The sequence below is a fragment of the Brassica rapa genome, chromosome A08, assembly GCF_000309985.2.
Source record: "Brassica rapa cultivar Chiifu-401-42 chromosome A08, CAAS_Brap_v3.01, whole genome shotgun sequence".
Classification (NCBI taxonomy): Eukaryota; Viridiplantae; Streptophyta; class Magnoliopsida; order Brassicales; family Brassicaceae; genus Brassica; species Brassica rapa.
The window spans coordinates 19,376,522-19,401,221 of NC_024802.2; the positions used below are offsets into that span (position 1 = coordinate 19,376,522).

At 36.3% G+C, this 24,700-nt stretch overlaps 4 protein-coding genes across 9 annotated transcripts; 2 read left to right on the forward strand and 2 right to left on the reverse strand.

The window, feature by feature from the left end:
* Positions 1 to 160: 160 nt before the first annotated feature.
* Positions 161 to 2,387, reverse strand: LOC103835755. 2 transcript variants are annotated; one of them, XM_018653832.2, is made up of 2 exons: positions 1,684 to 2,387; positions 161 to 1,621 (listed from the first exon to the last, which is right to left on the reverse strand). In XM_018653832.2, exon 2 carries the CDS (start codon positions 1,588 to 1,590, stop codon positions 439 to 441), a length of 1,152 nt encoding a protein of 383 aa, XP_018509348.1. In that variant the 5' UTR covers positions 1,591 to 1,621; positions 1,684 to 2,387; the 3' UTR covers positions 161 to 438. The 2 variants fall into 2 exon arrangements, with proteins under 2 accessions (XP_018509348.1, XP_009110193.1); XM_009111945.3 differs by having other exon boundaries at positions 1,813 to 2,382.
* A 375-nt stretch (positions 2,388 to 2,762) lies between these two features.
* Positions 2,763 to 9,441, forward strand: LOC103835756 (eukaryotic translation initiation factor 5B). 5 transcript variants are annotated; one of them, XM_009111946.3, is made up of 13 exons: positions 2,765 to 4,822; positions 4,936 to 6,063; positions 6,130 to 6,659; positions 6,736 to 6,843; positions 6,919 to 7,019; positions 7,106 to 7,196; positions 7,278 to 7,388; positions 7,488 to 7,553; positions 7,639 to 7,698; positions 7,814 to 8,371; positions 8,458 to 8,592; positions 8,707 to 8,823; positions 8,941 to 9,441. In XM_009111946.3, the coding sequence occupies exons 2-13, from the start codon at positions 4,962 to 4,964 to the stop codon at positions 9,001 to 9,003; spliced, it is 3,042 nt and encodes a 1,013-aa protein (XP_009110194.1). In that variant the 5' UTR covers positions 2,765 to 4,822; positions 4,936 to 4,961; the 3' UTR covers positions 9,004 to 9,441. The 5 variants fall into 5 exon arrangements, with proteins under 5 accessions (XP_033132889.1, XP_033132890.1, XP_033132891.1 ...); XM_033277000.1 differs by having other exon boundaries at positions 2,764 to 4,822; positions 4,936 to 6,659; XM_033277001.1 differs by having other exon boundaries at positions 2,764 to 4,822; positions 8,707 to 9,441.
* A 424-nt stretch (positions 9,442 to 9,865) lies between these two features.
* LOC117127257 (vacuolar iron transporter homolog 1-like) lies at positions 9,866 to 13,206 on the reverse strand. Its single transcript, XM_033277002.1, has one exon. The coding sequence runs from the start codon at positions 10,863 to 10,865 to the stop codon at positions 10,263 to 10,265; it is 603 nt and encodes a 200-aa protein (XP_033132893.1). The 5' UTR covers positions 10,866 to 13,206; the 3' UTR covers positions 9,866 to 10,262.
* Positions 13,207 to 13,358: 152 nt separating this feature from the next.
* LOC103835758 (indole glucosinolate O-methyltransferase 4) lies at positions 13,359 to 15,480 on the forward strand. Its single transcript, XM_009111947.3, has 3 exons — positions 13,359 to 14,500; positions 14,587 to 14,959; positions 15,060 to 15,480. Exons 1-3 carry the CDS (start codon positions 14,058 to 14,060, stop codon positions 15,366 to 15,368), a joined length of 1,125 nt encoding a protein of 374 aa, XP_009110195.1. The 5' UTR covers positions 13,359 to 14,057; the 3' UTR covers positions 15,369 to 15,480.
* Positions 15,481 to 24,700: the final 9,220 nt, after the last annotated feature.

Below are 24,700 nucleotides of genomic sequence, written 5' to 3' on the forward strand. Positions count from 1 at the left end.
ATAACGGTATTTCAATGACATAAAATGACAACCATGAGCGGAGATTTTGCACAAGAACTCTAAATTGTCTACCAGTTAGCATACGTAGTGTGAACTTTAGTAGTACTGATGTTCTTGAATGTCTTGATACTTTGGTTTAAACTGTTTAGGTGGATAAGAGAGGTGAAAAATACATAAGTGATATTATTGGATTAAGATGTCAGAGATAATAGTACATCATAATGATGAAGAAAGAGACCAAGAGGTGCTTTTCCTAACCAAATCCTTCCTCACTACATTCTCCACATTCATCACTGAATGCAACCACAATGATCTCTCACATCAAAGTCTCGAGATCATTTCAATCAAAAACAAACCTTACAGTAACACAAAACTAGTCTTCATTTTAGCGAAGCTCTATATACAAATCAAGAAAGAAAACACAAAAAGCTAATTCCGTTATAACTCAACACCCAGCACCCTTTGTTTCAACTCCAGTCCCATCCTATCATTCTCAAGTTTCATCCTCTCATTCTCCATCCTCATTCTCTCTAGCTCTTGATCCCTTTTCTTACTAAACCTCTCCCACCTGAATCTCTGTTTCTCCAATTCCAGCAATTCAACTTGAATCTGAAGCTTCTGCTCTTCTAGCTGGAGAGTCCTAGACTCAATCCACTGCTTCTGAACAGAAGCTGACCTCCCACTCTCAGCCCCACCTTGAGGTAGAGCCAAAGTGACCTTATTGCATTCCAGAGAATTCACATGGCCCTGATGATCAACACCTTCATGGCTATGGCTATGGCTCTCTCTCGCCTTCTTCAAAGGACCACCAACAACCCTACAATCCCCATGGTCAACATCATCATCATGCTCATCACCTTCCCCATCATGATCCTCATCATCAAGATCCTCAACTCGATGCTGATCATCTCTGCTTCTAAGCGCCACCTGAAGCGAACGCTGCAAAGCAAAGTCATGAGGCAAATGCAACCTGTTCCCATTGTGGTAAGAACACATCTCCTCATAGAACAACTGCTTAGAACTCATGATTTTTCTTACATCATCCTTCTCCTTATCATTCAAATACCCAATAGAATCCAAAAGCTTAGGATTCTCAACAACCTGACAAGAAGTTCCCCTTCCAAGGATATCGTTAAGCTTCTTATAACGTTTATTCAAATCATTAAACTTATCCTCACACTGCTGAGGCGAAACATGATAGCCTCTCTCAGACATAACCTTAGAAACAGACTTCCACTTGCCCTTTTTCTGTAAAGCAGCAAACTTTCTTCTACCGCCACCATCCATAGACGAGTCATCACCTATATAAGACACAGCGGTTATCAACAGCTTCACCATCTTATCAGTCCACTTCACTCGCTGCCATGGAGACCCTTTAGTTGCTTCCTCGTTGAAACTTGGTTGTTCATCATCATCACTCTCTCTTTCGCCTTTATGCTGCTCAGACAAGTGATGACCACAGGTTTGTCCTGAAACCATAGTAAAGGGAAGACCTTGGAGATGCTGGCTCAGGGGGCCTTGAAGATCGAATCCTCCGTAGGAAGAAGCTCCACCACGAACAGCAACTCCTTGAGGAAGCTTCCCGTCCATTACTCACACACCCACCACCGTAAATCGATTCCTACGCGAGAGAAACTCGTCAGAGAAGATCAGTGAGTGGTAAAGTATAAACCTTTTTATCACCTGAATGCGAAATCTCAAGTGACTGTACAAAAAGGTCGAGACTTTAGCGGTGGAATCAAGATCAGGATGGAGAATACTAAGCGTGCTAATGTGGGAGATGAGTAAAGGAGGAAAGGAAGTAAAACTCACAGACGAAAGTTTCGAACTTGCTTCGTCTTCTCCGGTCAGCTTCTTCTTCTCTCTCTCTGTGAGGATATGCCAAAAAAAGCTCTTCTTTTGTGTGAAACTTTTATTTATTTTCAAGTCCAAACTTCTGGCAAATTTATTATTTTAGCTCCACTATTTCTTTATTTTAGTATAATTATAAATTTTACTTTATTGAAATGACAAAGTGATGCCTTGTGATTGGACGCTGGTAATTTGTATGGTTGAGGAATTCCACTATATAATCATTGGTGAAATTGTTTCTTTTTTTTTAATTTCAATTATTTGAATGAAGACGCAAATTGTCTTTGATACAACTGATCCTCATTGATTGTTGGACAGAAATATTATTCCATGATACCAGTTGCACATAAACAATTATTATTATTATTTTTCTATAAAGCTAATCAGATAAATAAAGTAATAAACTAGTTAAAAGATTCTGACCTTTTAAAAAGAAAGAAAAGGACAAATGGTTTTCTCAAATTTTAGACGTTGAAAAAAAAAAAAAAAAAATTTTAGACGTTGATTGGATAAAGAATGTGATATATCTGAGGCGGCCAGAAGGTTCTCTAATCGGATACAAGCACGGAGGTAATTTAAAAGTGAGATCAACTTTTTCATAATGTTGCATAGGATTTACTCTTATACTAGGATAAGACCTGCGCGAGGCGCAGGGTGAAATATTTATTAAAAAAATTATTTTTTATATTGTAAAATTTGATAATTACTGAATACATGTGTTCTTGTGGTCAAAATATATTTGGTATTTATGTTTTTCTTAATATAGAATAATTAATTAACTATAAATATTTGACACACACAAAAAAAAAGAGTTGTGAAAAAATTTGATGGTATTTCTAAAGGAAAACTCAATCGTATATATAAAGTAGGCATATGAAGTTTTTGGATTGTTTGAAAAATTAATTACATTAATTATCTAGAAACCGTATTTTAGCATGATATATAAAATCAATATTCAATAACTACCACAAACATATTTTGCAAGTTATTTTTAATGGTCGAAATTATAAACTTGGTGACAAAATATATTATTGTCTTAAATTAACCTTACCATATAGAACTTCTTCAAAATTTTGTACCAAACTTAAAAATTAGGCGGAAACATTAACTTGGTGAAAAAGTTTTTTTATTTATTTAAACAGCTTGGTATAAAAATAATTTATTTAAAATTATCAAAAGAGCTTGATTCTAAAATTGTGTATCACAAAAATTTGATTCAAATTTTAAGATTTTTATTGTCTTCTAACAATAATAATATCGGCAGTATCCATTTATGTAAATCTTCTTACGCGTTCTTACTTAATATATTGTAAAATAGGGTAACTCTCATTTATGAATTAATCACTATCATCGACATTAACTACTTCTTAAACCAATTGGAATCTACGGTCAATTCGTTCGGTTAAATTAAAACCCAGGAACTTATCATCAAACCAAACGGAACACAATAAACAAACCGGCCACTTTCATCTACATTCTTCTGTATATCGATAACAAAATTGGGTTACATGTTCTTAGATGGCTGGCGATGGTTACGTTGCAACTTATGTTGATACTGAATTGTTAACATACGAACTAAAGATACATATTGCGACAATGGTCTTTTTATAAAAGCAAAACTCATATTAACGGTGAACATATAATTTTCATCACAAGACTGCAACATCCCCTATTAACGATCATCCCAAGTTCTGATTTTTTATGGTTAAATCGATAACGTATAGTTTTTAGGTTTCGGGTTTTGTTAATGCTTCGTTTTTTTATCATCGTTCATAGCTTGCGTATTTCTTTCTTACACCATGAAAGAGAATCATAGGCTCCTATCCCCTAAAGTATAATACCTTGCTTTACTACTGCAACATCCCCTATTAACAATCATCTCAAGTTCTTACTGCTTATGGTTAAATCGACAACGTATAGTTTTTAGGTTTCGGGTTTTGTTAATGCTTTGTTTTTCTATCATCGTTCATAGCTTGCGTATTTCTTTCTTACAACATGAAATAGAATCGTACGCTCCTATCATTTCCCTATAATATAATACATGGCTTTACTTAATATCCTATAGTTTGTACTGAATGTATCTAGCGACAAATGAAAATCTAATGTGGACCAACCAGTTTTTCAATTGAATGTAATGATGCCACCTAGGATTAATTAAGGTTCTAATTGATTGACACCTAAGCATAGACTTTTTTTTAATTATTACAAAATTAAGGTTACATCTTTTTAAATGTTTCTCAATTAATATATAGGGGATTATTCATGCATGAAATAAGTTGGAAATTGTGTATGATAATCTTTACCATATTGCTTATAAATTTTGTGTAGAACCAACTTAAAACTGTAATTTCTAATTCAATTCGCTACATGATTAGAACAAAGAGTGTATTTGGTTTGAAAAGTTAGAACGAGGGTAGAGCTATTCGATTTTAAAAAATGCAATGCTGTTACAAAATTATAAGATGTTATGTTTATTGTGGTATTTTTATTGCAGTTTAATATTTAATTATGTATTTTATTTATAATTTTATATTCTAGTGTAAGATTTAATTAATTAATATTGTTGTAATATTTTTATATATGTGCTACTTCTTTATAATTTTTTATGGATTTCCATTAATTATAACAAATATAAGGACCATAAAATAAAATATAAATAATTTTAAAATTAATTTTGAAATTTTGTAAACTATAAAATAGAAATCTTTTCGGAAATACTCAAAGAATCGAAAACGCTTCGTTTAACTATTCAACCTAACCACCACACGCTTTCCTCACCTTATAAAAACGCGACAAAACCAACACGCGTTAGAAACCCTAAAAGCTCAAAACTTGTCTGCAACGAACGACCGACTTACTCATTCTCCGACAAACACAAGTCCTAATACTATTCGGAAACTTGTTTGGTGTTTACTTAAATCTTCCTTGTTTGTTTTGTCATAATATGAAGCGAAACCGATCAGAGAAAAAGGTAAATCTTCTTCTTCTATATATTCATCTCTCTCTCTCTCGCTCTGATTGTTTGTGATTCGAGAATCTGTTGAAATCTGATACTTTGATTGTATGCTTTTTGGTTAATCACAGAATACATTCATCTTTGAGTTTTATCAATGGATCGGAAGAACACGAGCGCGTGTAGAGGAGACGAAGATCATCCCTTTGCCTTGTCCTTCAAGGGAGGTGAAAACCCTAAGAATAAATCATATAATGTAAGGTTTGATCTGCTTGGTATTGAAGATTACAACGAAGAGGCAGAGGATGATGTTAATGTTGAATTGAGTGATGAGTTAATGCTTGGAAGACAAGTTACCGAAGAAACTAATAGTAAGAGTGAGGATCTTGGGGAAAACTCAAGGAGTAAGAAAAAGAAGAAGAACAAGAGTGGAAAGACTGCACATGAAGAAGAAGATTTGGACAAGATTCTTGCAGAACTTGGGATAACTCCTGTTTCACCAGCACAACCTGAACTAGTTGCACCTTCAGATTGCTCAAAGGATGGAGAAGAAGAGACTGTCCTGTCAGCTTCATCAAAGAAAAGGAAAAAGAAGAAGGACAAGGACAAGAAAGTGTATGCTTCTTCCGTGGAGGCTAAGGATGAGCCATCACAGCCTCATAGGAAAGTTCCTAAACACATTCTAGAGATGCAAGAGATGGTTGCGCGGCGGAAAGAAGCTGAAGAGATGAAGAAGAAGGAAGAGGAAGAGAAGCTGAGGAAAGAGGAAGAGGAGCGACGCATTCAGGAAGAGCGAGAAAAGGAAGCTGAAGAGATTAAACAGAAGAGGAAGATTAGGGAAAAGGAGAAGATGCTGAAGAAGAAGCAAGAAGGAGGGATTCTTACAGAGAAGCAGAAGAGGGACAAGGCTTTCAAGAACAAGATGTTGTCTGATGCTGGAATGCTTCTTGCTTCAGACAAACAGGGTGATTCCTCAAAGCGTCCCGTTTACGGCAACAAAAGAAAACCAGCTCGGACAAAAGCAAACGACTCTGGTTCTGTCCAGGTGAAAGATCATGCAAATATAACAGCTACGTTGCATGACATAGATTCAGCTGTCAAGGAAAAGAAACAAGAAGCTGGTGATGAGGAGGATGATTGGGAAGCAAAAAGTGATGATTCTGTTACTATAATGGGTGATTATGATGATGGGAAAGATGCACCTTGGCTTGTGGTTAAGAAAGAGATAAAAGACACTGCTGCAAAGGCCCATTGTTCAGGTGAGGATAAACTAAACACTAATTCTTTTGTCCCTTGTCTGTTTTTTAATCTAGGTTTCAATACAGGTCCTGTCATCTCTGATAGACTAGCATCGAAGGCTGAAGTTGCAGACAAGCCAAAAGAATCTAGACCTAAGGTGGATGATGCTACTAGGCCAAAGGATGCTACTAAAAGGGGTAATGACTCAGAAGTTAATGAAGTTGCTAAAGAAAGTCTTCGGTCTCCCATTTGCTGCATCATGGGCCATGTTGATACTGGCAAAACAAAGCTGTTGGACTGCATCAGAGGAACAAATGTTCAGGAAGGAGAAGCAGGAGGTATCACTCAGCAGATTGGTGCAACTTATTTCCCGGCAGAAAACATCCGTGAGAGGACCAAGGAGTTAAGACCTGATGCAAAACTCAAGGTGCCAGGTCTATTGGTTATTGATACGCCAGGACACGAGTCATTCTCAAATCTACGGTCAAGGGGTTCAAACTTGTGTGACATTGCAATTCTAGTGGTGGATATAATGCATGGTCTAGAGCCACAAACTATAGAGTCTCTTAATCTTTTGAGAAAGAGGAACACAGAGTTCATTGTTGCCTTGAATAAGGTGAGAGTGGGATGTGTTTTTTTCTTCTTCTGTATTGTTACTTGATGTGTGGTAATCTAAAACGTATAACTTGCAGGTGGATAGGCTATATGGGTGGAAAACATGCAAGAATGCTCCTATAGAGAAGGCTTTGGCGCTGCAATCCAAAGATGTGGTTATTGAATTTAACATGAGGCTTACTCAGGTAAGTTATACGTTTAGAAGTTTGATAAAGATGTGTATATATATGTTATAAACTGTGTGGTTTCATTGGTGTTAGGTTATAACCCAGTTCAAAGAACAAGGACTCAACACTGAGATTTATTACAAGAACAAAGAAATGGGAGACACTTTCAGTATTGTGCCTACTAGTGCTATTAGGTATGAAATTTTTTTAGTTCAACATTGAGGTTAATGAGGTCAACCGTGCAAACTAATGGATTGGTTTTGAATGTTTGATATTTCAGTGGGGAAGGGATTCCAGATCTGTTGCTATATTTGGTTATGTGGTCTCAGAAAACAATGGTTGAGAAACTTACATTTGTTGACAAAGTGCAGGTTTGTATCTTTTCTCTTTAGGTAACGCATTAATCCTGCAATATTACAGCATTCTTATCTTTCCTTGTAATGGTTGAACAGTGTACCGTCCTTGAGGTCAAAGTTATTCCAGGCCATGGTACAACAATTGATGTTGTTTTGGTCAACGGTGTACTCCATGAAGGTGATCAAATCGTTGCTTGTGGGTCACAGGTATGTTGAAACTTCACCTAAACAGGTCATGTGCCAAGTATATCATTAAAACTGGAAACTTGATTTTATTGTTTTGTTTCATTTTTTCCACTATTTCAGGGACCAATTATAACAACTGTTAGATCACTATTGACTCGTCATCCTATGAAAGAGCTACGTGTGAAGGTACTTTTAGATAGAACATTCCTTACCTTTTTTTTACTTTTATTCCTAGTGAAACATGGTTTGTGCTAATGAGCTTCTTTTTCAGGGTACATATCAGCATCATAGAGAAGTAAAGGCTGCGCAATGTATCAAGATAACTGCACAGGTAATTATCTCTTACAATACACCTTAGTCTTTATTACTAGCATGCACTGTTCATTATGCTTTTGAAACTTTGAGCACATTCTGAACCAATACTTCCACATTTTGTTATTTAAAAGGGCCTTGAACACGCCGTTGCTGGTACTTCCTTACATGTGATTGGACCTGATGTGGACGTGGACGAAGCCAAGAAAACAGCCATGGAAGATATGAAGTCAGTCATGAGCTTGGTTGACAAAAGTGGTGAAGGAGTTTACGTACAAGCTTCAACGTTAGGATCTTTGGAAGCATTACTAGAGTTCTTGAAGTCACCAGATGTAAAAATACCTGTAAGTGGTATTGGCCTAGGACCAGTGCATAAAAAGGATATCATGAAGGCCGGTGTAATGCTAGAGAAGAAGAAAGAGTACGCTACGGTTTTGGCTTTTGACGTGAAGATAACTACTGAGGCTCGCGAACTAGCTGACAACATGGGAGTCAAGATCTTCTCCGCTGATATTATCTATCATCTGTTTGATCAGTTCAAGGGTTATGTCAAGGATGTCCGAGATGAAGAAAGGAAAGAAACAGCATCTGAAGTAGTGTTTCCATGTGTCCTTAAGATTTTACCAAACCATGTCTTCAAAAGAGGAAACCCAATCATCCTTGGAGTCGAGGTCATCGATGGTATACTCAAGGTATATGCTATTTTCTCATCAGGTTCTCTATGTACACACACATTTCCTCTTGTTCTAACTTCTAACAATGGTCTTTCATGGTTTAGGTTGGAACTCCCATGTGCTTTCTAAAAGAGATTGGGAAGTCGAGAGTGTTTGTGGATCTTGGTCGCGTTGCATCTATTCACAAAGACAAGAAGCCACTTGACGATGCCAAGAAAGGCCAGCAGGTTGCTATTAAGGTATGAGAACTAACATCCCTTTCTTCTCTTCATCACTTACCCTTTTATCTTCATCATTTTTTTTGCATTTGAAATTGTAAAAAAAAAAAAACAATGTTTAATTGTTTATACCAGATCGTTGCCTCTAACCCTGGAGAAGAGAAAATGTTTGGGGAGGACTTTGATATAGAAGACGAGCTTGTCAGTCATATTTCTAGGAGATCCATCGACATACTCAAAACACTCTACAGGGTAAGTTTTGACAAGTCTCTCTTGTTCTCCAGGCATTTTTGTCGAAAATATTGTTCGGGAAATTAATTGTGTGTTAATCATAACTCAAACTGAAACCCTAAAGCCTCCTGATTGCAGGATGAGTTGAAGAACGAGTTGAAGCTTGTTTTGAAACTTAAAATGTTGTTCAAGATACAATAGGTTTTTCTTGCCCTCAGATTGATTTTCAAGCTAAGCATAGAGCGTTACACTGAAGATTTGAGAGGGACATGCTCGGTTTCCTTTGTTCTTGTAATCTTTGCTGATTTATTGTGTTTTTCGGTTTTGATATTTTAGACATTTTCTAAATGTCTCTAGACATGTTATGCGATCAATTAACTCTCCCATTGTCTCTTTAAAAGATTATATGCAGGCTAATACTCTGGCTGAATGTTTTCTCGCCTACTGTCATGTTTTGATGAATGTTGTGACAACCTGAATTTGCTATAGCCTCTAATTTTTTTTTTTTTTTGGAAACCTCTAAATTACTTTTAAGCACTAAGCAGTTAAGCACAGTGAAAAGAAATTAAAAGTATTTATTTACCTATTTTTCGACATCATAAAAAAGTTAGAACAGAACACAAAAAGTATAATTCCAGTGAACAAAAAAGGAGATAACTTGAGTTCTCTGTATTGCTTTTTGTTTAATATATACTACGTTTCTAAATGCCACATGTTCCATTTTCCTTTTCACGACACACAATCCAGCAGGTTTACGTTCACAAATTGGATTAATGCATATAACATTATAGAACACGACAATGCTTCCAATAGTATCATTGATTTGGCGTGACAAGTTTTTTTGTGGTCGAAGAGGCTAAAACTCTTATGTTATGGATCTGTTGTGTTGATATCGTTCTTCTTTTTGGGATGGAGCTCATTTGTGTTTGCAGTCTAAAGGAGTTTAAAATCGAAAATAATTCATCCACACCCACTTTATTTTCATAAGCAAGAACGAAAGGGATAAATATAATTCGGCTCAAGTTGATATATAGTGTTAAATTCTAACGGGTGGAAATTTTTGTTTAACGTTTCGTTCGCTTGCATCTAATATATCTTATTATTTGCTTGTTTCATTTTTTTTTTTTTGTTAAAGGGTTTTATTTGCTTGTTTCATAAACTTACGGTTATCCTAATTTTTGGAATAAAACCAAATCGGATAGCAAATGGAAGCAAAATTTACGGAAATTCTGCTTTGTACGTTGATTAGTGATGCATGTGTTTCAACGTGACACTTATCATTCATTAAGAAAAACACCATTGGACAGATTTATATAACATATTGCTTTACATAAATCTAGAAACAAGTCACGGATCCATATTCCAAAGTTTCTTGCCATATGAAATATTCTTTGGTTGCGTATATGAAAAAAAACGTAACCGCTTATATTTTGTATTGCATGAAACACACGCACAAACTATCACAGACCAAGTGATCCAAACAGTCTGGTCAAACCATACGTAATCGCCATAGCTAACCATCCTCCAATCAGAACCCTAGCCGACGACTTAACCACCGGTGCTTTCCCCAAAACCGCTCCTAACCACCCAAACATAACCAAAGCCAACGTCACCGCCGCAACAATCACTCCAACCCTCACTTCATACGTTTTCACAGGCGCAGCCGCTAATAAAGGCACAACCGCTCCCAGAAAAAACGCTATAACAGACGCAGCAGCCGCATGCATCGGGTTCGGAAGCTTTTCTTTCTCTATATCTCCTGCGTTCTCTCTCTTTATTTGAGCCACTTCTATGTCGTACTGAGAGTAAACGGAGACAAACTCTCCTATCGCCATGCTACAAGCTCCGGCAACTAAGCCGGCGAACCCGGTTAAAATCATGGTTTTGAAGTCTGGCTTAACCGCACCGACACCCATCATAAGTGAAGCCGTTGAGACAAGACCGTCGATGGCCCCAAGCACGGCAGCTCGTAGCCATTGAGATCGTTTTGAGTAATCGAAAGCCGTTTCTTGATTTTTCTCCATGTCTATGTTCAAGCTGTTGTTCACGTTGTAGGACTCCATTGTTAAATCTTTTGATTTGGTTTTTATGAGATAGAGAATATTTAATGAAATGTGGAAGAAGACACGCCTAGGTTGGGTTCTATTTATGGAGAGATTTTGTGTGAAATTTTATCTTTTTGTAAAATATTTTTTTTTTAACATTTTATAAAAAAAATATGTGGTAGAGTCGACGATTAATATATATGTCCATCATCATCACTAATGGAAATAATTTTACTATATTGGACTCGAAAATAATTTCTTCAAAAATATTAATTATCTTAAATATATTCAGAGACGCAATGTAAAATGGAATTAGTGTGATGGTTTCATTGTGTGTGATACGGATCTTTAAATTTTTACTACTTATATGATTATTCTCACCTGTTTTGTATGCCTGCGACATCGATTGTAAAGCTACCGTAAAATGATGAGTTATAGATGTACAAGTAAACACCTTATTTTTTATTTTTTTCAAGAAACTTGAAAATTCAAGATCTAATCATTTTACTGCAAGTAATTAACTGCAGTTAAACACCACAGTTATAAAAATCTGGAAATGCTTAATTTAGTTTATTTCCTGAAAATCAACCGAGACAGAAATATTCAAGTTAATTCGTGTTAAGTATTAACGTAATATTGCTTACTAAATACAGAGTTTCAAAAAATGAAACATTATTTTGATTAGTAGTTAATCAATTCCTGCAAGTGATTAAAATGAATAAAGAAGTTTCTTAAAGTTTCAGATTTTCTCATCTTTTAGTTAATAAAAACTAATGATAAAATAAAAGTTTCATTGTTTACTTTTCCCTAAATTTTCATTGTTTTATTTTAGTACATAATACTTATGATTTTTTTTTTGAAAATAGGTTATAGTGGTTGGCTGATTCATTTTCGTTTTTTCAGCTTTTTTCTTACTTCACGAAAGCGCTTTTCTATAAAGGGAAAATAATACAACTCTATCATTCTTTTTACTGATTCTTTTTGCAGTTGTTGGTTGAGCATACAAAATTGATAATAGAAATATGAGCATATAAAAGTTGAGTTGACATATAATAAGTAAATAGAAGTAGTTGGATTGCTAAAATGGATAGCAGTAAGCAATAAGTTCAAAAAAAAAAGGTTTTATAAGGAGATAAAACAACGCGCAGAGTTGATATAATGCAAAGAAAGAGGGACGAGTGTGGTAGCCACACGAACAACACCACACTTCATTATCTTAACATTTTTACCCCTAAAAAAACACCACACTTCATTATCATCATCATCACTTGTTTAAACATGCATATCCACTTATATGTATGCATGCATACGTAGTCAACTACGTACATATATGCCAGCACGTTTTAACTTGGGAAAAATGCATTTTTCGACCCCAACATTTTGTATCATGCTTTTTCATACCCAAACAAATTATAAGTGCAAAATCATATCTGAACTAAAAATTTATTTAAATTTTCGACCCAAACTTCAAAAACGATGTCGTTTTATAATTGAGAAATTTTTAAAAACAGTGGTCCCGCAGACATAATGTAGTCTTACTTACCATTGTGCTACGACACTTTTATCTTTTTTATTATTAGATTTAGTACATCTATACTTTGTTTTGTATATTCTAAGGGAAAAATTATTTTTGTTTACAAATTTTATTTAGTACAAATTATAATTGCATCAATAATTTATATCTTTCAAATTTTTGCACTCTTACACATGTAATCAAACTAAAAAAGATATTTCATAAAATTATTTAATATAATTTAAAAATGATATTTCTCAAATAATTATCTAATTGTAAATATTTAAATTTTAAAAATTTACATATAATATATTGATCATATTTTTTTCTTAAAAATCAAAACTTAAGTTTTTATTAAAAGACCATTCGATTATTATATATTCATATATCCATGGGCAGAAATTCGTTATATATTTCTCCCATACTCATACACCACACTACTGTTATTTGATTAAATCTAAAATAAATTTACCACAAACTTAACTGGGCCAAACACAGATGAGCTTGCTATATGGGCTGAACTTATGTGAGGATCTGTGATAAAACGTACTTTAACAAAGTATTTTATTTTTATTTTTTTGTAACACTAACAAAGTACATATTTGACTATAAAGCCATTCTTCAAGGGTTGAAGCATTTGGAATGAGATAATAATTGTCACCTTATTTCATATTTTATATTGCTCAAAATAATAATGATAACTACTATTAAAAAAATTAAAATACTATAAACTTGGAGTGTTTAAGTTGACAAGTCTTGAATATAAGCTGTGAAACTTGTTACATTCAAGTACTGTTATTTGGTAAAATTTCGGCTTGCCATGACTGTCTTGAGTGTTGACCGACACATTTGCGCAGTCAAAACGGACACACCCAGGAAGAAACATCCCCCACCGATATTTTTATATGAAAATCATTAAAAAGATTTACATACTTAAAGACATCTCCAATTCACTATATCAGCAGGGGATTTTTTATTTTTTACTGGAAAGTCTATGAGAGGCACGAAAATGAGCTGTTCTTTCTTTTAAATCTTCCAATGGACCGGCATGCCAACAATATATTGAACTTTTTAAAAAATTGTGAAACTAAAGAAAATTTGACAAAGGAAGAATATCAGAGAAAGTATATAAATTTAGTATCTAAGAAGAACTGATTTTTAACTTATCCAATTCCATAGTCGTCATGACCAAGTCGTTGCTATATGCATCGGTGTGGTATTATATAATGTATTGATAAGATCTCCTTGTCGATCAAACTGAATAAATACATAAACAAACAAAAAAACAAATGATTTAGCGTCATTGTTGTTTTTTAATAAATGGTTTGTGGCCTCTGACCTTAACAATATAGTTTTTATAGATTGTCCCGTACGTCTATAGTGGTGAAATTAGAATGAATCAATGCTTTGAACTTTGACTAAATCCACTGACTTGAAACAAGATTTCAGCAGCCATAAGTGGTTCTTACTTTTCTGCGGTACATTAACATACAGACTATTCAGCGCCCAAGATGGACCGGCACGCCAACAATATATTTATATGAAACTAAATAACGAGAAAAAAAAATATCCAAACTTTTAGCTATAAAAGGAGAAACGAAGGTGCATCAGAAATATACTAAACTATCATCCCAACACACACAGACTCTCGCTTTCTGATAAGTGTAGTGTGCAGTACCTTGAAAGACAAGAAAAAAATGGGATTCCCTTTTGAAGAAACCTTGAGCTCTAACTTTAAAACCCAAACTGTTATTGATGATGATAATGAGTTAGGTTTGATGGCCGTGAGACTAGCCAATGCCGCAGCCTTTCCCATGGTTCTCAAGGCCTCCCTCGAGCTCGGTGTTTTTGACACTCTTTACGCCGAAGCCGCTCGCACCGACGCCTTCCTCTCACCATCTGAGATAGCGAGTAGGCTACCAACTACTCCACGTAACCCTGAAGCACCAGTTTTGTTGGACCGGATGCTTCGTTTACTCGCTAGCTACTCCATGGTCAAATGCGATAAGGTTGGAAAGGGCGAGAGAGTCTACAGAGCCGAGCCAATTTGCAGGTTCTTCTTGAAAGATAACATTCAAGATATTGGATCCCTTGCGTCTCAAGTCATTGTCAATTTTGACAGCGTCTTCCTCAATACCTGGTAATTTTCAAAATTTTATTTTCATCACTTTTGGAATCTTTATTAATACGTTACAAAATCTTACCATATTAATACGTGAATTATAGGGCACAATTGAAAGATGTGGTGCTAGAAGGAGGAGATGCATTTGGCCGTGCACATGGTGGCATGAAACTCTTTGACTATATGGGAACTGATGAGAGATTCAGCAAGCTCTTTAATCAGACAGGATTCACCATCGCTGTGGTGAAAAAGGCTCTTGAAGTTTACCAAGGCTTCAAAGATGTGGATGTGTTGGTTGATGTTGGAGGAGGAGTTGGCAACACCCTTGGTGTTGTTACTTCAAAGTATCCCAATATTAAGGGTATCAACTTTGATTTGACTTGTGCCTTGGTACAAGCACCTACATACCCTGGTGTGGAACATGTAGCGGGAGATATGTTCGTGGAAGTTCCAAAGGGAGATGCCATGATATTAAAAGTAAGCTCATCAGTTTATGATTCATATTAATTTCTTGAAACAGTATAATATGTATACTTGAATTTTTTACTTACATATGGGAGTAACTTTGTTTTAACAGCGTATACTACATGATTGGACCGATGAAGACTGCATTAAAATTCTCAAAAACTGTTGGAAATCACTACCAGAGAACGGTAAAGTTGTTGTCATAGAACTAGTCACTCCTGATGACGCAGAGAATGGAGATATCAACGCGAACATTGCCTTTGATATGGATATGTTGATGTTCACACAATGTTCTGGTGGAAAAGAGAGATCACGAGCGGAGTTTGAAGCTCTGGCTGTAGCTTCTGGCTTCACCAATTGCAAATTCGTTTGCCAGGCTTATCACTGCTGGATCATTGAGTTTTGTAAAGAAAATGTGTAAAATACAAAACTAAAACGTTTCATCTTCGTTTTCAGTTCTTTGTTTGTGATGATCATACTTTGTATGTATGTGTGTTCGAGCAATATGAAAGAAAAATAAGTTTTTTTGTTTATTTGTTCATTGTACTTTTCATATCGACACAAGGCTACCTATCTAATGGACCTTTTATTGCAAAAAAAAACTTGAGAGAAATTTTTTTGCTTAAAATTAGTTTGCATCTAATAGAAATTTACAGACGGGATTTATATATATATATATATATATATATATATATATATTATATGTATAGATATGAAAGGCAACCATTACATACCTTGTTCGTATATATGGTTTTGGAGAAAAATGAGAAATAGAATTAACTTTGTTGTTATGGCATAAATTGAGTTTTTTCACAAAAATCGGTAATCTTCATATCCGTGAAACAAATTCCATTAATTTTTAATAAAAGTTAGTAAAGATTTATTAAAGAAAACAATGACAAAATACATCATTTGAAACATTTTGAGATATATATTTTAAACATGACAGTTTATGGCTGATTTATTTTTTTTCTTTTAAAAACTAATTAAATAAATATATTTAAATACTATTATTTTTAGTTTACAATTTTTTTATTTTTTTATCCCAAATAAAAATATCTAAAAGATGGATATTCTAACAACTTATTGCATCACCTACTACCTTACAGGCATCAACCACGCGAAAACCATGTCGAAATCGCTTGGGCACCTACCAACTTGATTTGTAAGAAATTTTGTTTCGTTATGCTCGTTGGTTGGTTGGTTTAATTAACCAACTAGATTTTGATCCGAGATGTTTTCATTTTGTAATATAATAATATTTATAAAAAAAATTATTGGCAGTTTTTAATATTTGAACATGTGTTAACTATTCATATTTGTGTTTGGATGTACATCACTATTAAAAATAATTGTTATATATTATTTTCATTTGATTATGTGTTACTACGTGGACTAATTTTCTATTGCACCTTTTCATATATTTGTACATTTGAATTTGGGTAATTCTTTAAATAGCATTTTTAAAAATTTTATCAAAAATAGTTTTTAATAATGAAAATGACCAAAATATTCTCTTTTTATTTTGAAACTTTTACTATTTATTTTTTAAATTTAAAACCATATTCTCAAAACCTCACTTCTTAACTCTAAACTTTAAATCTAGATTAGTTAACTCTAGGTATAAATGTATTTTTATTCTTTAATAAATTTTTTTTGTCATTTTTCTCATTGGTAACTATTTTTGTGACAAAAACTAAAAAATAGCAATCCTAGAGACTTTCTCTCTATATTTATATGCTTATTTATTCAAAAATTTGTTTTATAGCTAAATAATATGATATATGTTTCAAATATATACAATAGAACCTCTATAAATTAATACTCGATAAATTAATAATCTCTATAAATTAATAAATTTTGTCGGTCCCAACTTGAGCCGGTGTAAAATATGACACAAATCGATAAAATAATAAGATAATAATATTTTTAAAACTTCCATGTAAATATATAGTCCCATTAAAATCATAAATTAATAATCTATATCTATATATATTTTATATAAGTATAAACTAAACATTATATTGTTGGTTTTATATTCACAATAAAATTACTTCAATTTTTCTTCATATTTTAATATATTTGATAATATTTAGTAAACTTATTTCGAAAACAACATAATAATTATATTAAAAATATACACCAAATAAGATAATAAAATAATATGAAATTCAAATTTCTAAAATTTAAATAATTTACATATGGTAAAATAAAATATTTTCTTGTTTTATTAATAAAATATTCAAAAATAGAAAAAAATCTAAAAAAAAAACTTTTGTAAATTAATAAAATTTTAAAGTCCCAACATTATTAATTTATAGAAGTTCTACTGTATTATGTAATGCTTTGGCCACCTAGTCATACCATTTATGTGGATTAATTGTGTATATGGATGCAAGACCTTGTAATATTAGTCTTTGGGTTACGCATGGACATTCGGATCCTCAGATCAGGTTCGGATCGGGTCTTGTCGGATCCGGATAATTTGGGTCCTGAAAATTTGGATCGATATAGGTAAATATAATTTCCGGGTCGGTTCCGGGTAGGTTCTTATCGAGTTTGGGTCGGTTTAGATCTATAATTTCAATACCCATAAAATATTTGTAATTATCGAATATATTTTGGATTTGGATTGGTTTGTATATTTAAGATTCGAAAAAGACCCAAAATATTTGAATTAGACCCGAAAACTCTAAAATTACTAGAAGAACCGCAAAATTAGTCAAAATTGCCCAAAATCAGACCAAAACACCCAAAAGATACCCTAATACCCAAATTATATTTTCTGAAAATCTTAATTTTTACTCGAAACCTAAAATTATATCCGAAAACCTAAACCCGAAACTTAAAAAATATCTGAAATACTAAAATATACCCAAATATACCTAATATATACAATACCCGATCGGGTCTGGATAGGACCCGGACTCAAATCGAGATCCGCAGATCCAAAGAAAAATGATCCAATAGGTACTTTAGTATGACCCCAGACCCGGATACGAATTTGTATTTTTGGATACTTGTATTTTCGGATCGGTTCTGGTTTGGGTCTTCGAATCCAGATAAAATGTCTATACCTACTATGGGTCTACAAAGTTTTTGGAATCTCAATGGTTATTAAAAAAAATATATGATGCAATTTGGTATGTATACCAAATATAGGATCAAATATCTATGTCGACGTTGTTGGCTCCGGAAATGTTTATTTTGTGCTCGGTTTTGGTTTCTGAAAGAGTTCGTCGTTGTAAAGATCGGTTTCACTGGTAAACATACTATAAAAAAAAGCCGGTCGTGAGATGCACGCGCCCCTCTAGCGGCGATTCTGAAGCGATTCAGGGTTCTCTTCCTTGCGCTGCCGGTGACGGTGCCTTACGCTCGTCACTGAGAATTTCCCCCCCCCCCTCCCCTCTGTTCTTCATGGCTCAGGCTGGCGCTGTCTCTTTGGTCCCTCCTTGGCCACCCGATGTTTGTGTTCAGATCCGGGATCCACGTCCGGTTAGTCTCTGGTCTGAGGTCTCTCCTGCTTCGGTCCTCTTCCCGGAGGTTGCGCCCGCTCAAGCGGAGGTTGCGATTCCTCTGGCTGAGGAAGTCTCCCCGGTCATCATCGGCGCTTCTTCTGCTCCGGCAACTCAAGCTTTTGGCCCTTCCATTTCGCCTTCTTCGGCCTTGTGGGTTTCAAAGCTTAAGTCTTCGGCTCATAATTTAAAGAAGCTAGGTTCGCCTTCATTTGCTCAGGACGGTACTCCAATTGTTCAAGCTCCTGATTCAGTTGTCTTCCACTCTTCAAACCTATGGAAAGGTTACTTGGTTGCTCAGTTTCATGGAGACCCGCCATCTCCAGCAAAGATTTTCTCTGATCTTAACCCTATTTGGGGAAAGAATGGAAGAATCAAGGTTAAATATCACTCAAAAAGAGTTTGTCTCATTTTAATTCCGTGTGAGCTCACAAGACAATGGGTGCTCGATGTTGGGTTTTGGCACTCTGGGAATTGTGCTTTTACTGTCCAGGAGTGGTCTCCAAACCTCAAAATTACTCCGATGAAGCTGGAGTATGCGCCGGTGTGGGTTCGTTTCAGAAACATTCCCCCGGAATTATGGTCGTTGAAAGGTTTTAGCACCATTGCTTCGGGTGTCGGGTTTCCAGTCCAGTCGGAGTTTCCTACGCTTAGCGAGTACACTAATGGTACGGTGAAGCTAAGAGTGATTGTGAAGCTTGAAGCAAAGAGAGCTCCTGCTGTAAGGGTGGTTGATAAATTGGGAAATTCGGTGACTGTTTTTGCAGAGTACCTGAGACTTCCTCATAAGTGTAAGATTTGCGCGGAATTTGGCCACTCTGAGCTCCGCTGCCCTGGATTCTCTTCTCAGTTATCTGGAAAGTCGGCTCGTGCTTCTGCAAAATCTCCTCCGTTACCTGAGGGTTCTTACCAGTCTCCGGTAGTTCCATCATCTTCTAAGTCTACACGGTCGATCGTTAGGTCTTTAAATAAAAGCAAGGAAGAGACTCAGCCTTTATCCAAGTCAAAGGATCTTCAGGAGGATGCTTCGCCTCCTCAAGGCAAATTAATAACGAGATCCTCTAGTCTTCCATCTCCTTCGGTTCATTCAGAAAAGTCTGTGACTTCTGCTGCGGTAAACGGGTGGACCAGAGTGGCTTCAAAATCGTCCCCTCCAAAGAGTCTGGCATTCAGTGGAAAGTCTAAGGAAGGGGATATCCTTGTTACGTCATCTCAGTTCGACTCAGAGGAGGTTTTGATAAGTGAAGCGCAGCAGGTCATCAGAAATCGTTTGGCTGCTGCAGAGGCGGATTTTCCTCCTTTCTCTTCTAAAAAAGACAAGAAGTATTTCAGAAAAATTCAGAGGCAAGCGGTCATGAAAGAGTGTGAGACCGAGGGTGGTGTTCCTGGCTTAGCTCTTGTTGGGGTGGCTTCAGTTTCTGTTAATTCAGTTCACGGGAGTGTTTCGGTGGGGTTGCCAGTTGGTGGGCAGCCTATATCTTCTGTTTGAAGCCTACGTGCTTCGGAAATAATTTTTTGTCCTTCATAATGAAGTGTTTTTCTTGGAATATAAGGGGTCTTAATGGAGGTGTTAGGAAGTCAAATGTGCAAAGGTGGATTCACCAAAACCGGCCAATGATTGGCGGCCTTTTGGAAACTCATGTGAAGCAAGAGTCTTTGGATAACTTAATGTCAACCACCTTTCCTGGTTGGAGGTTCGATTCAAATCATAGAAGAATTGTAGTAATGTGGAATCCACGGATTTCGGTGGTGGTTTATCTGAAATCTGAGCAGTTGATGGTATGTGGAGTTTTTGATCCGGCTTCGAGGATTTCTTTTACGGTTGGTTTTGTTTATGCTTACAACGAGAGAAGCCAGAGGATAGCCCTTTGGAGTTCATTGGTGCAGTTATCCTTATCTTCCTCAATCCGAAACTCTCCTTGGCTAGTGCTAGGGGATTTTAACCAGGTGTTGAGTACGGATGAAGCTTACTCACTTTACCCAGTTGACTTGTGTATTGGAGGTATGATAGATTTTCAAGATTGTATTGATGATAGTGGAGTCTTTGATCTGTCCTTTCGTGGCTGCCCATTTACTTGGACAAACAAGAGCCCATCAAATCCCAAATCAAGGAAGTTAGATAGGGCTCTTGTAAACGAAGCATGGATGGAGGTCTTCCCGAACTCCAACGCTTTGTTTGATGCCCCAGGATCATCTGATCACTCTCCATGTCTGATAACTGTTTCAGATTCGGCGGAGCATAGAAAAACTCGTTTCACTTTCTTTTCTTTCTTTGAGACGCATCCTGAGTATTTGAAGCGGCTGTCTGAAGCCTGGACCTCTCCTGTTAGTCGGGCAGGACCGATGTCGACGTTGTATCTCAAGCTGAGAGCAGCAAAAAATTGTTGCAAGGCCATAAATCAGTCTAGATTCAGCAACATTGAGAAGCGTACGAGAGAAGCTTTTGAGAAACTTCAGGATATGCAAGAGCAGGTCCTGCACTCTCCTTCTCCATTACTGTTTTCTGCAGAAGCGGCGGCTCGTGATGAGTGGCTCATCCTTGCAGCAGCAGAGCAAAATGTTTTCCAGTTGAAGTCCAGAGTTAGATGGCTGTGCAAGGGTGATCTCAATACAAGGTTCTTTCACAAGTCTGTAAAGGCAAACTTATCGAGGAACATCATTCACTTCCTTACTGATGGAAATAACACTAGGGTTTATGGAGTTCAGGAGATGAAGGATCTGGCAGTGAGGTTTTATTCCTTTCTTCAAGGCCGCTCAAATATTGCTGTCACTCCGTATGCAGGGAGCGCCATTGCTTTAATTCATCCCTATCGATGCAGTGAAAGCTTGTCCGCTTGTCTATCAGAGTTGCCTTCAACGGAGGGAATTACATCTATTGTTTTTGCTCTTCCGAAAGGGAAAGCACCGGGACCCGATGGTTTTTCTGCGGAATTTTTTACCTCGTCTTGGAATTTGGTTGGTTTAGACGTGACTAATGCAGTAAAACATTTTTTCACAACAAAAATGATGTCACGGCAAACAAATGCTACGGTGATCTCCCTGATTCCAAAGATTAGCGGTGCATCCTCCTTATCAGATTTTAGACCTGTGTCCTTATGCAACACAGTCTACAAGGTGATATCGAAAGTGCTGGCACATCGTCTTAAGAGGATAACCAAAGATGCAGTCCAGCAAAATCAAGTGGGTTTTGTATCGGGAAGGGTGCTAAGCGATAATGTTCTTCTTGCCTCTGAGCTTGTTGCAGATTTTCATAAGCCGGGGAGAATATCTAGAGGTTGTCTTCAGGTGGATATCACCAAGGCTTATGATAGTGTGGAATGGGAGTTCATTATGAATATCCTCTCAGCCTTTCAGCTTCCGCCTTTATTTATGGATTGGATATGGGCGTGTATCTCCACTCCATATTATTCAGTCTCTCTTAACGGTGAGCTAGCAGGTTTCTTCCCTGGTGAGAAGGGTTTAAGACAGGGTGATCCTATTTCTTCTTCCCTTTTTGTCTTAGCCATGGATGTCCTGTCTAAAGAGCTTGATCTGGCAGCTAGAGAAGGAAGGTTTGGAATCCACCCAAAGTGTGCCTTTCCGCTTGTCACACATCTTAGCTTCGCGGATGATCTTCTCATTTTCTTTGACGGAACTGCTGCCTCTCTACGAGGCATTATGCAGGTCCTGAGGGATTTCCAAAGGAAGTCTGGTTTAGCCTTGAATCTTCGAAAAACAAGTGTGTTTTTGGATGGAAATGACCGTGTTGCGGCTCAGTCTGTGGCCACAGACTTCGGATTGACACAAGGGTCTCTTCCGGTCAAGTATTTGGGGTTACCTCTGTCTTCTCGGCGCCTTGGACGAATTGGATATCAGCCTCTACTTGATAAGGTGCGCCAACGAATTTCTTCTTGGACGGCTAGGCATCTGTCCTTCGCGGGAAGGCTCCAACTGCTTCAGTCCGTGATCTATAGTATCATCAATTTCTGGGCAGCGGTTTTTCCATTGCCTCAAGGATGTTTGGAAGAACTGGAGCGAATGTGCAATGCTTTTCTTTGGTCTGGAGCTCCAAACTCGGCTAAGGGAGCTAAGGTATCTTGGGATTCTGTCTGTACACCCAAGGAGTCGGGAGGCTTGGGACTTAAGAGGCTGGTCGGTTTGAATGAACTGTATGGAGTAAAATTAATTTGGAAACTCTTTGAGGGCAGTGATTCGTTGTGGGTGGCCTGGATAAAATCTCATCTTATGGAAGGCAAGATGTTTTGGGTTTCAGACTTTGCGAATAAGGGGAGTTGGATTTGGAGGAACCTTATGAAGTTGAGAGAGACTGCTAGACCTTTCATTTTGTGTAACGTCCTTTCAGGCGAAGAGGCATCCTTTTGGCATGATAACTGGACTCATAACGGGGACCTTCTCAGTGTAACGGGAACTTTGGGTCCTCAGTATTCAGGAATTTCTATAGACGCCTCAGTGCATTCAGTGGTGACCGAGTCTGGCTGGAATGTTTCGCGAAGTAGGAACCCCACTCTTACTGCTCTGAGGGCGGCTTTACCAGCTCAAACCCCTGACATTGATTCAGTTGAGGTTGATTATTTCGTCTGGCGGAATAGTGTGTCGGCCCAGCCTTCTAATTTCTCAACAACAACGCTGTGGAAGACGTTGCACCCGGATCCTCCGGTTGTAAATTGGGTTTCAATCGTCTGGTTCAAGAATAGGATTCCCAAGCATGCTTTTATTGCATGGCTGGTAATGAGAAACAGGATGTCGACGAGAGATAAGCTCAGACACTGGGGGCTTCACGTTCCTGCGGAGTGTTTGTTGTGTGGTGCTGCTGACGAAACAACGTCTCACCTATTTTTTGAGTGTCCCTTCTCGCAGGAGGTCTGGAGTGGATTAATGGCAGGAACAGGGCTGGTCCTTTCCTATAAGCTTGAGGATATGGTCGTCTGGTTTCAGAGCATTTTGGGAGACTCGAAGTTTAAAACCATTGTCAAGTTCATCTTTCAAGCAGTTATTTATTTTGTATGGAAAGAGCGTAATGGACGGCTTCATTCAAACGGACAGAAGCAACCGATTTTTGTGATTAAAGAGATTCGTTTGCAGATCAGAGCGAAGCTGTTGGGTCTGGATAGGGAGATTGATTCTTCTATGAGACCCTTATATCCTGAAGCTTCCGCAATTGCACAGCAAAACAGAGTATCGTTTTTATCTATTTGGTTTGGGAGGTTTCAAGTCTAACCTACTCTTCGGCTTCCATCATTTGGGTTGTTTCAAGGTCTGCTTCATCTGAGTTTCATGTTCTAAATTATCATTCCTAGTTTCATCTTTTAAATTTTTTTGAAAAACTGTTGTAACGGTTTTTCTTTTGGGGAGAAGAAAGAAAAAAAAAAAAAAAAAAAAAAAGATCGGTTTCACTGTTTAAATATCATAGAAGACAAAAAATAGCACTACACCAAAGTCGAGGTAAGTTCATCAATTATTTCTGAAAACCAATAATATTTTGAGATATTTTTGTCAAAAAGTATTATGTCGATTTCTTAACAAAAATAATAATTCATTAAGGTTTAAAGCTATAAATAATAAAAATATTTATTTTCATATTGTTTAAGTATTTTATATTAAAATTAAAATATCTCGTAATTCACATCCCTTTCTTATTATTTGAGGAGCACTTTTTAAAATAAACCTTAGCTTCATGTGTGATTAACAACTTTGCCATTTCCTAGGTGTCAAGACCACATTTCACTTCACATTTTTTTTTGTAATAGCCCTCTTTAGCTTAGAGTAATTACGTGTCATGCCATTGGCACAAACATATACTATAAGTTTTATTTTATGGATCTTTCATGTAAACATAATTATATTTAATGGTTGCATAAGTTTTCGAATTAATTAAGGTTGTAATTACTCTCGGATTACGAGTTGCAGTACGGTGCGACTTTCCATATATAAGCTGCAGTACATATGACTTTCCATAAACATAATTATATAAGTTTATGTATGGTTCGTAATAATTATGATTGCAGGTTATTGGCACATACGTTTTCTAATTACAACCTTATTTACCATTTAAGATACGTAAATCAAGCACCTCTTAAAAAGTTGAAATACTTTGCAAATAAAGGTTGTCATGTAAAAGTAATATTTAATTGTGAGACTGTAAGAATACAACAAAGTATATGTTCCACCATGTACCATGTCAATATCATTAAATTTGTAACAGAGATTATACTATTTAGACGGCCTTAAAAAAAATATT

Bases quoted from the DNA above. Each gene is read 5' to 3' on its own strand.
- LOC103835756 (XM_033276999.1), top strand. From the start codon at position 4,962: ATGGATCGGAAGAACACGAGCGCGTGTAGAGGAGACGAAGATCATCCC. The intron at 8,372-8,457 runs GTATATGCTATT...TTCATGGTTTAG, and splicing joins TCATCGATGGTATACTCAAG to GTTGGAACTCCCATGTGCTT. The intron at 8,593-8,706 runs GTATGAGAACTA...TGTTTATACCAG, and splicing joins GCCAGCAGGTTGCTATTAAG to ATCGTTGCCTCTAACCCTGG.
- LOC103835755 (XM_018653832.2), bottom strand. From the start codon at position 1,590: ATGGACGGGAAGCTTCCTCAAGGAGTTGCTGTTCGTGGTGGAGCTTCT.
- LOC117127257 (XM_033277002.1), bottom strand. From the start codon at position 10,865: ATGGAGTCCTACAACGTGAACAACAGCTTGAACATAGACATGGAGAAA.
- LOC103835758 (XM_009111947.3), top strand. From the start codon at position 14,058: ATGGGATTCCCTTTTGAAGAAACCTTGAGCTCTAACTTTAAAACCCAA. The intron at 14,501-14,586 runs GTAATTTTCAAA...CGTGAATTATAG, and splicing joins AGCGTCTTCCTCAATACCTG to GGCACAATTGAAAGATGTGG. The intron at 14,960-15,059 runs GTAAGCTCATCA...TTGTTTTAACAG, and splicing joins GAGATGCCATGATATTAAAA to CGTATACTACATGATTGGAC.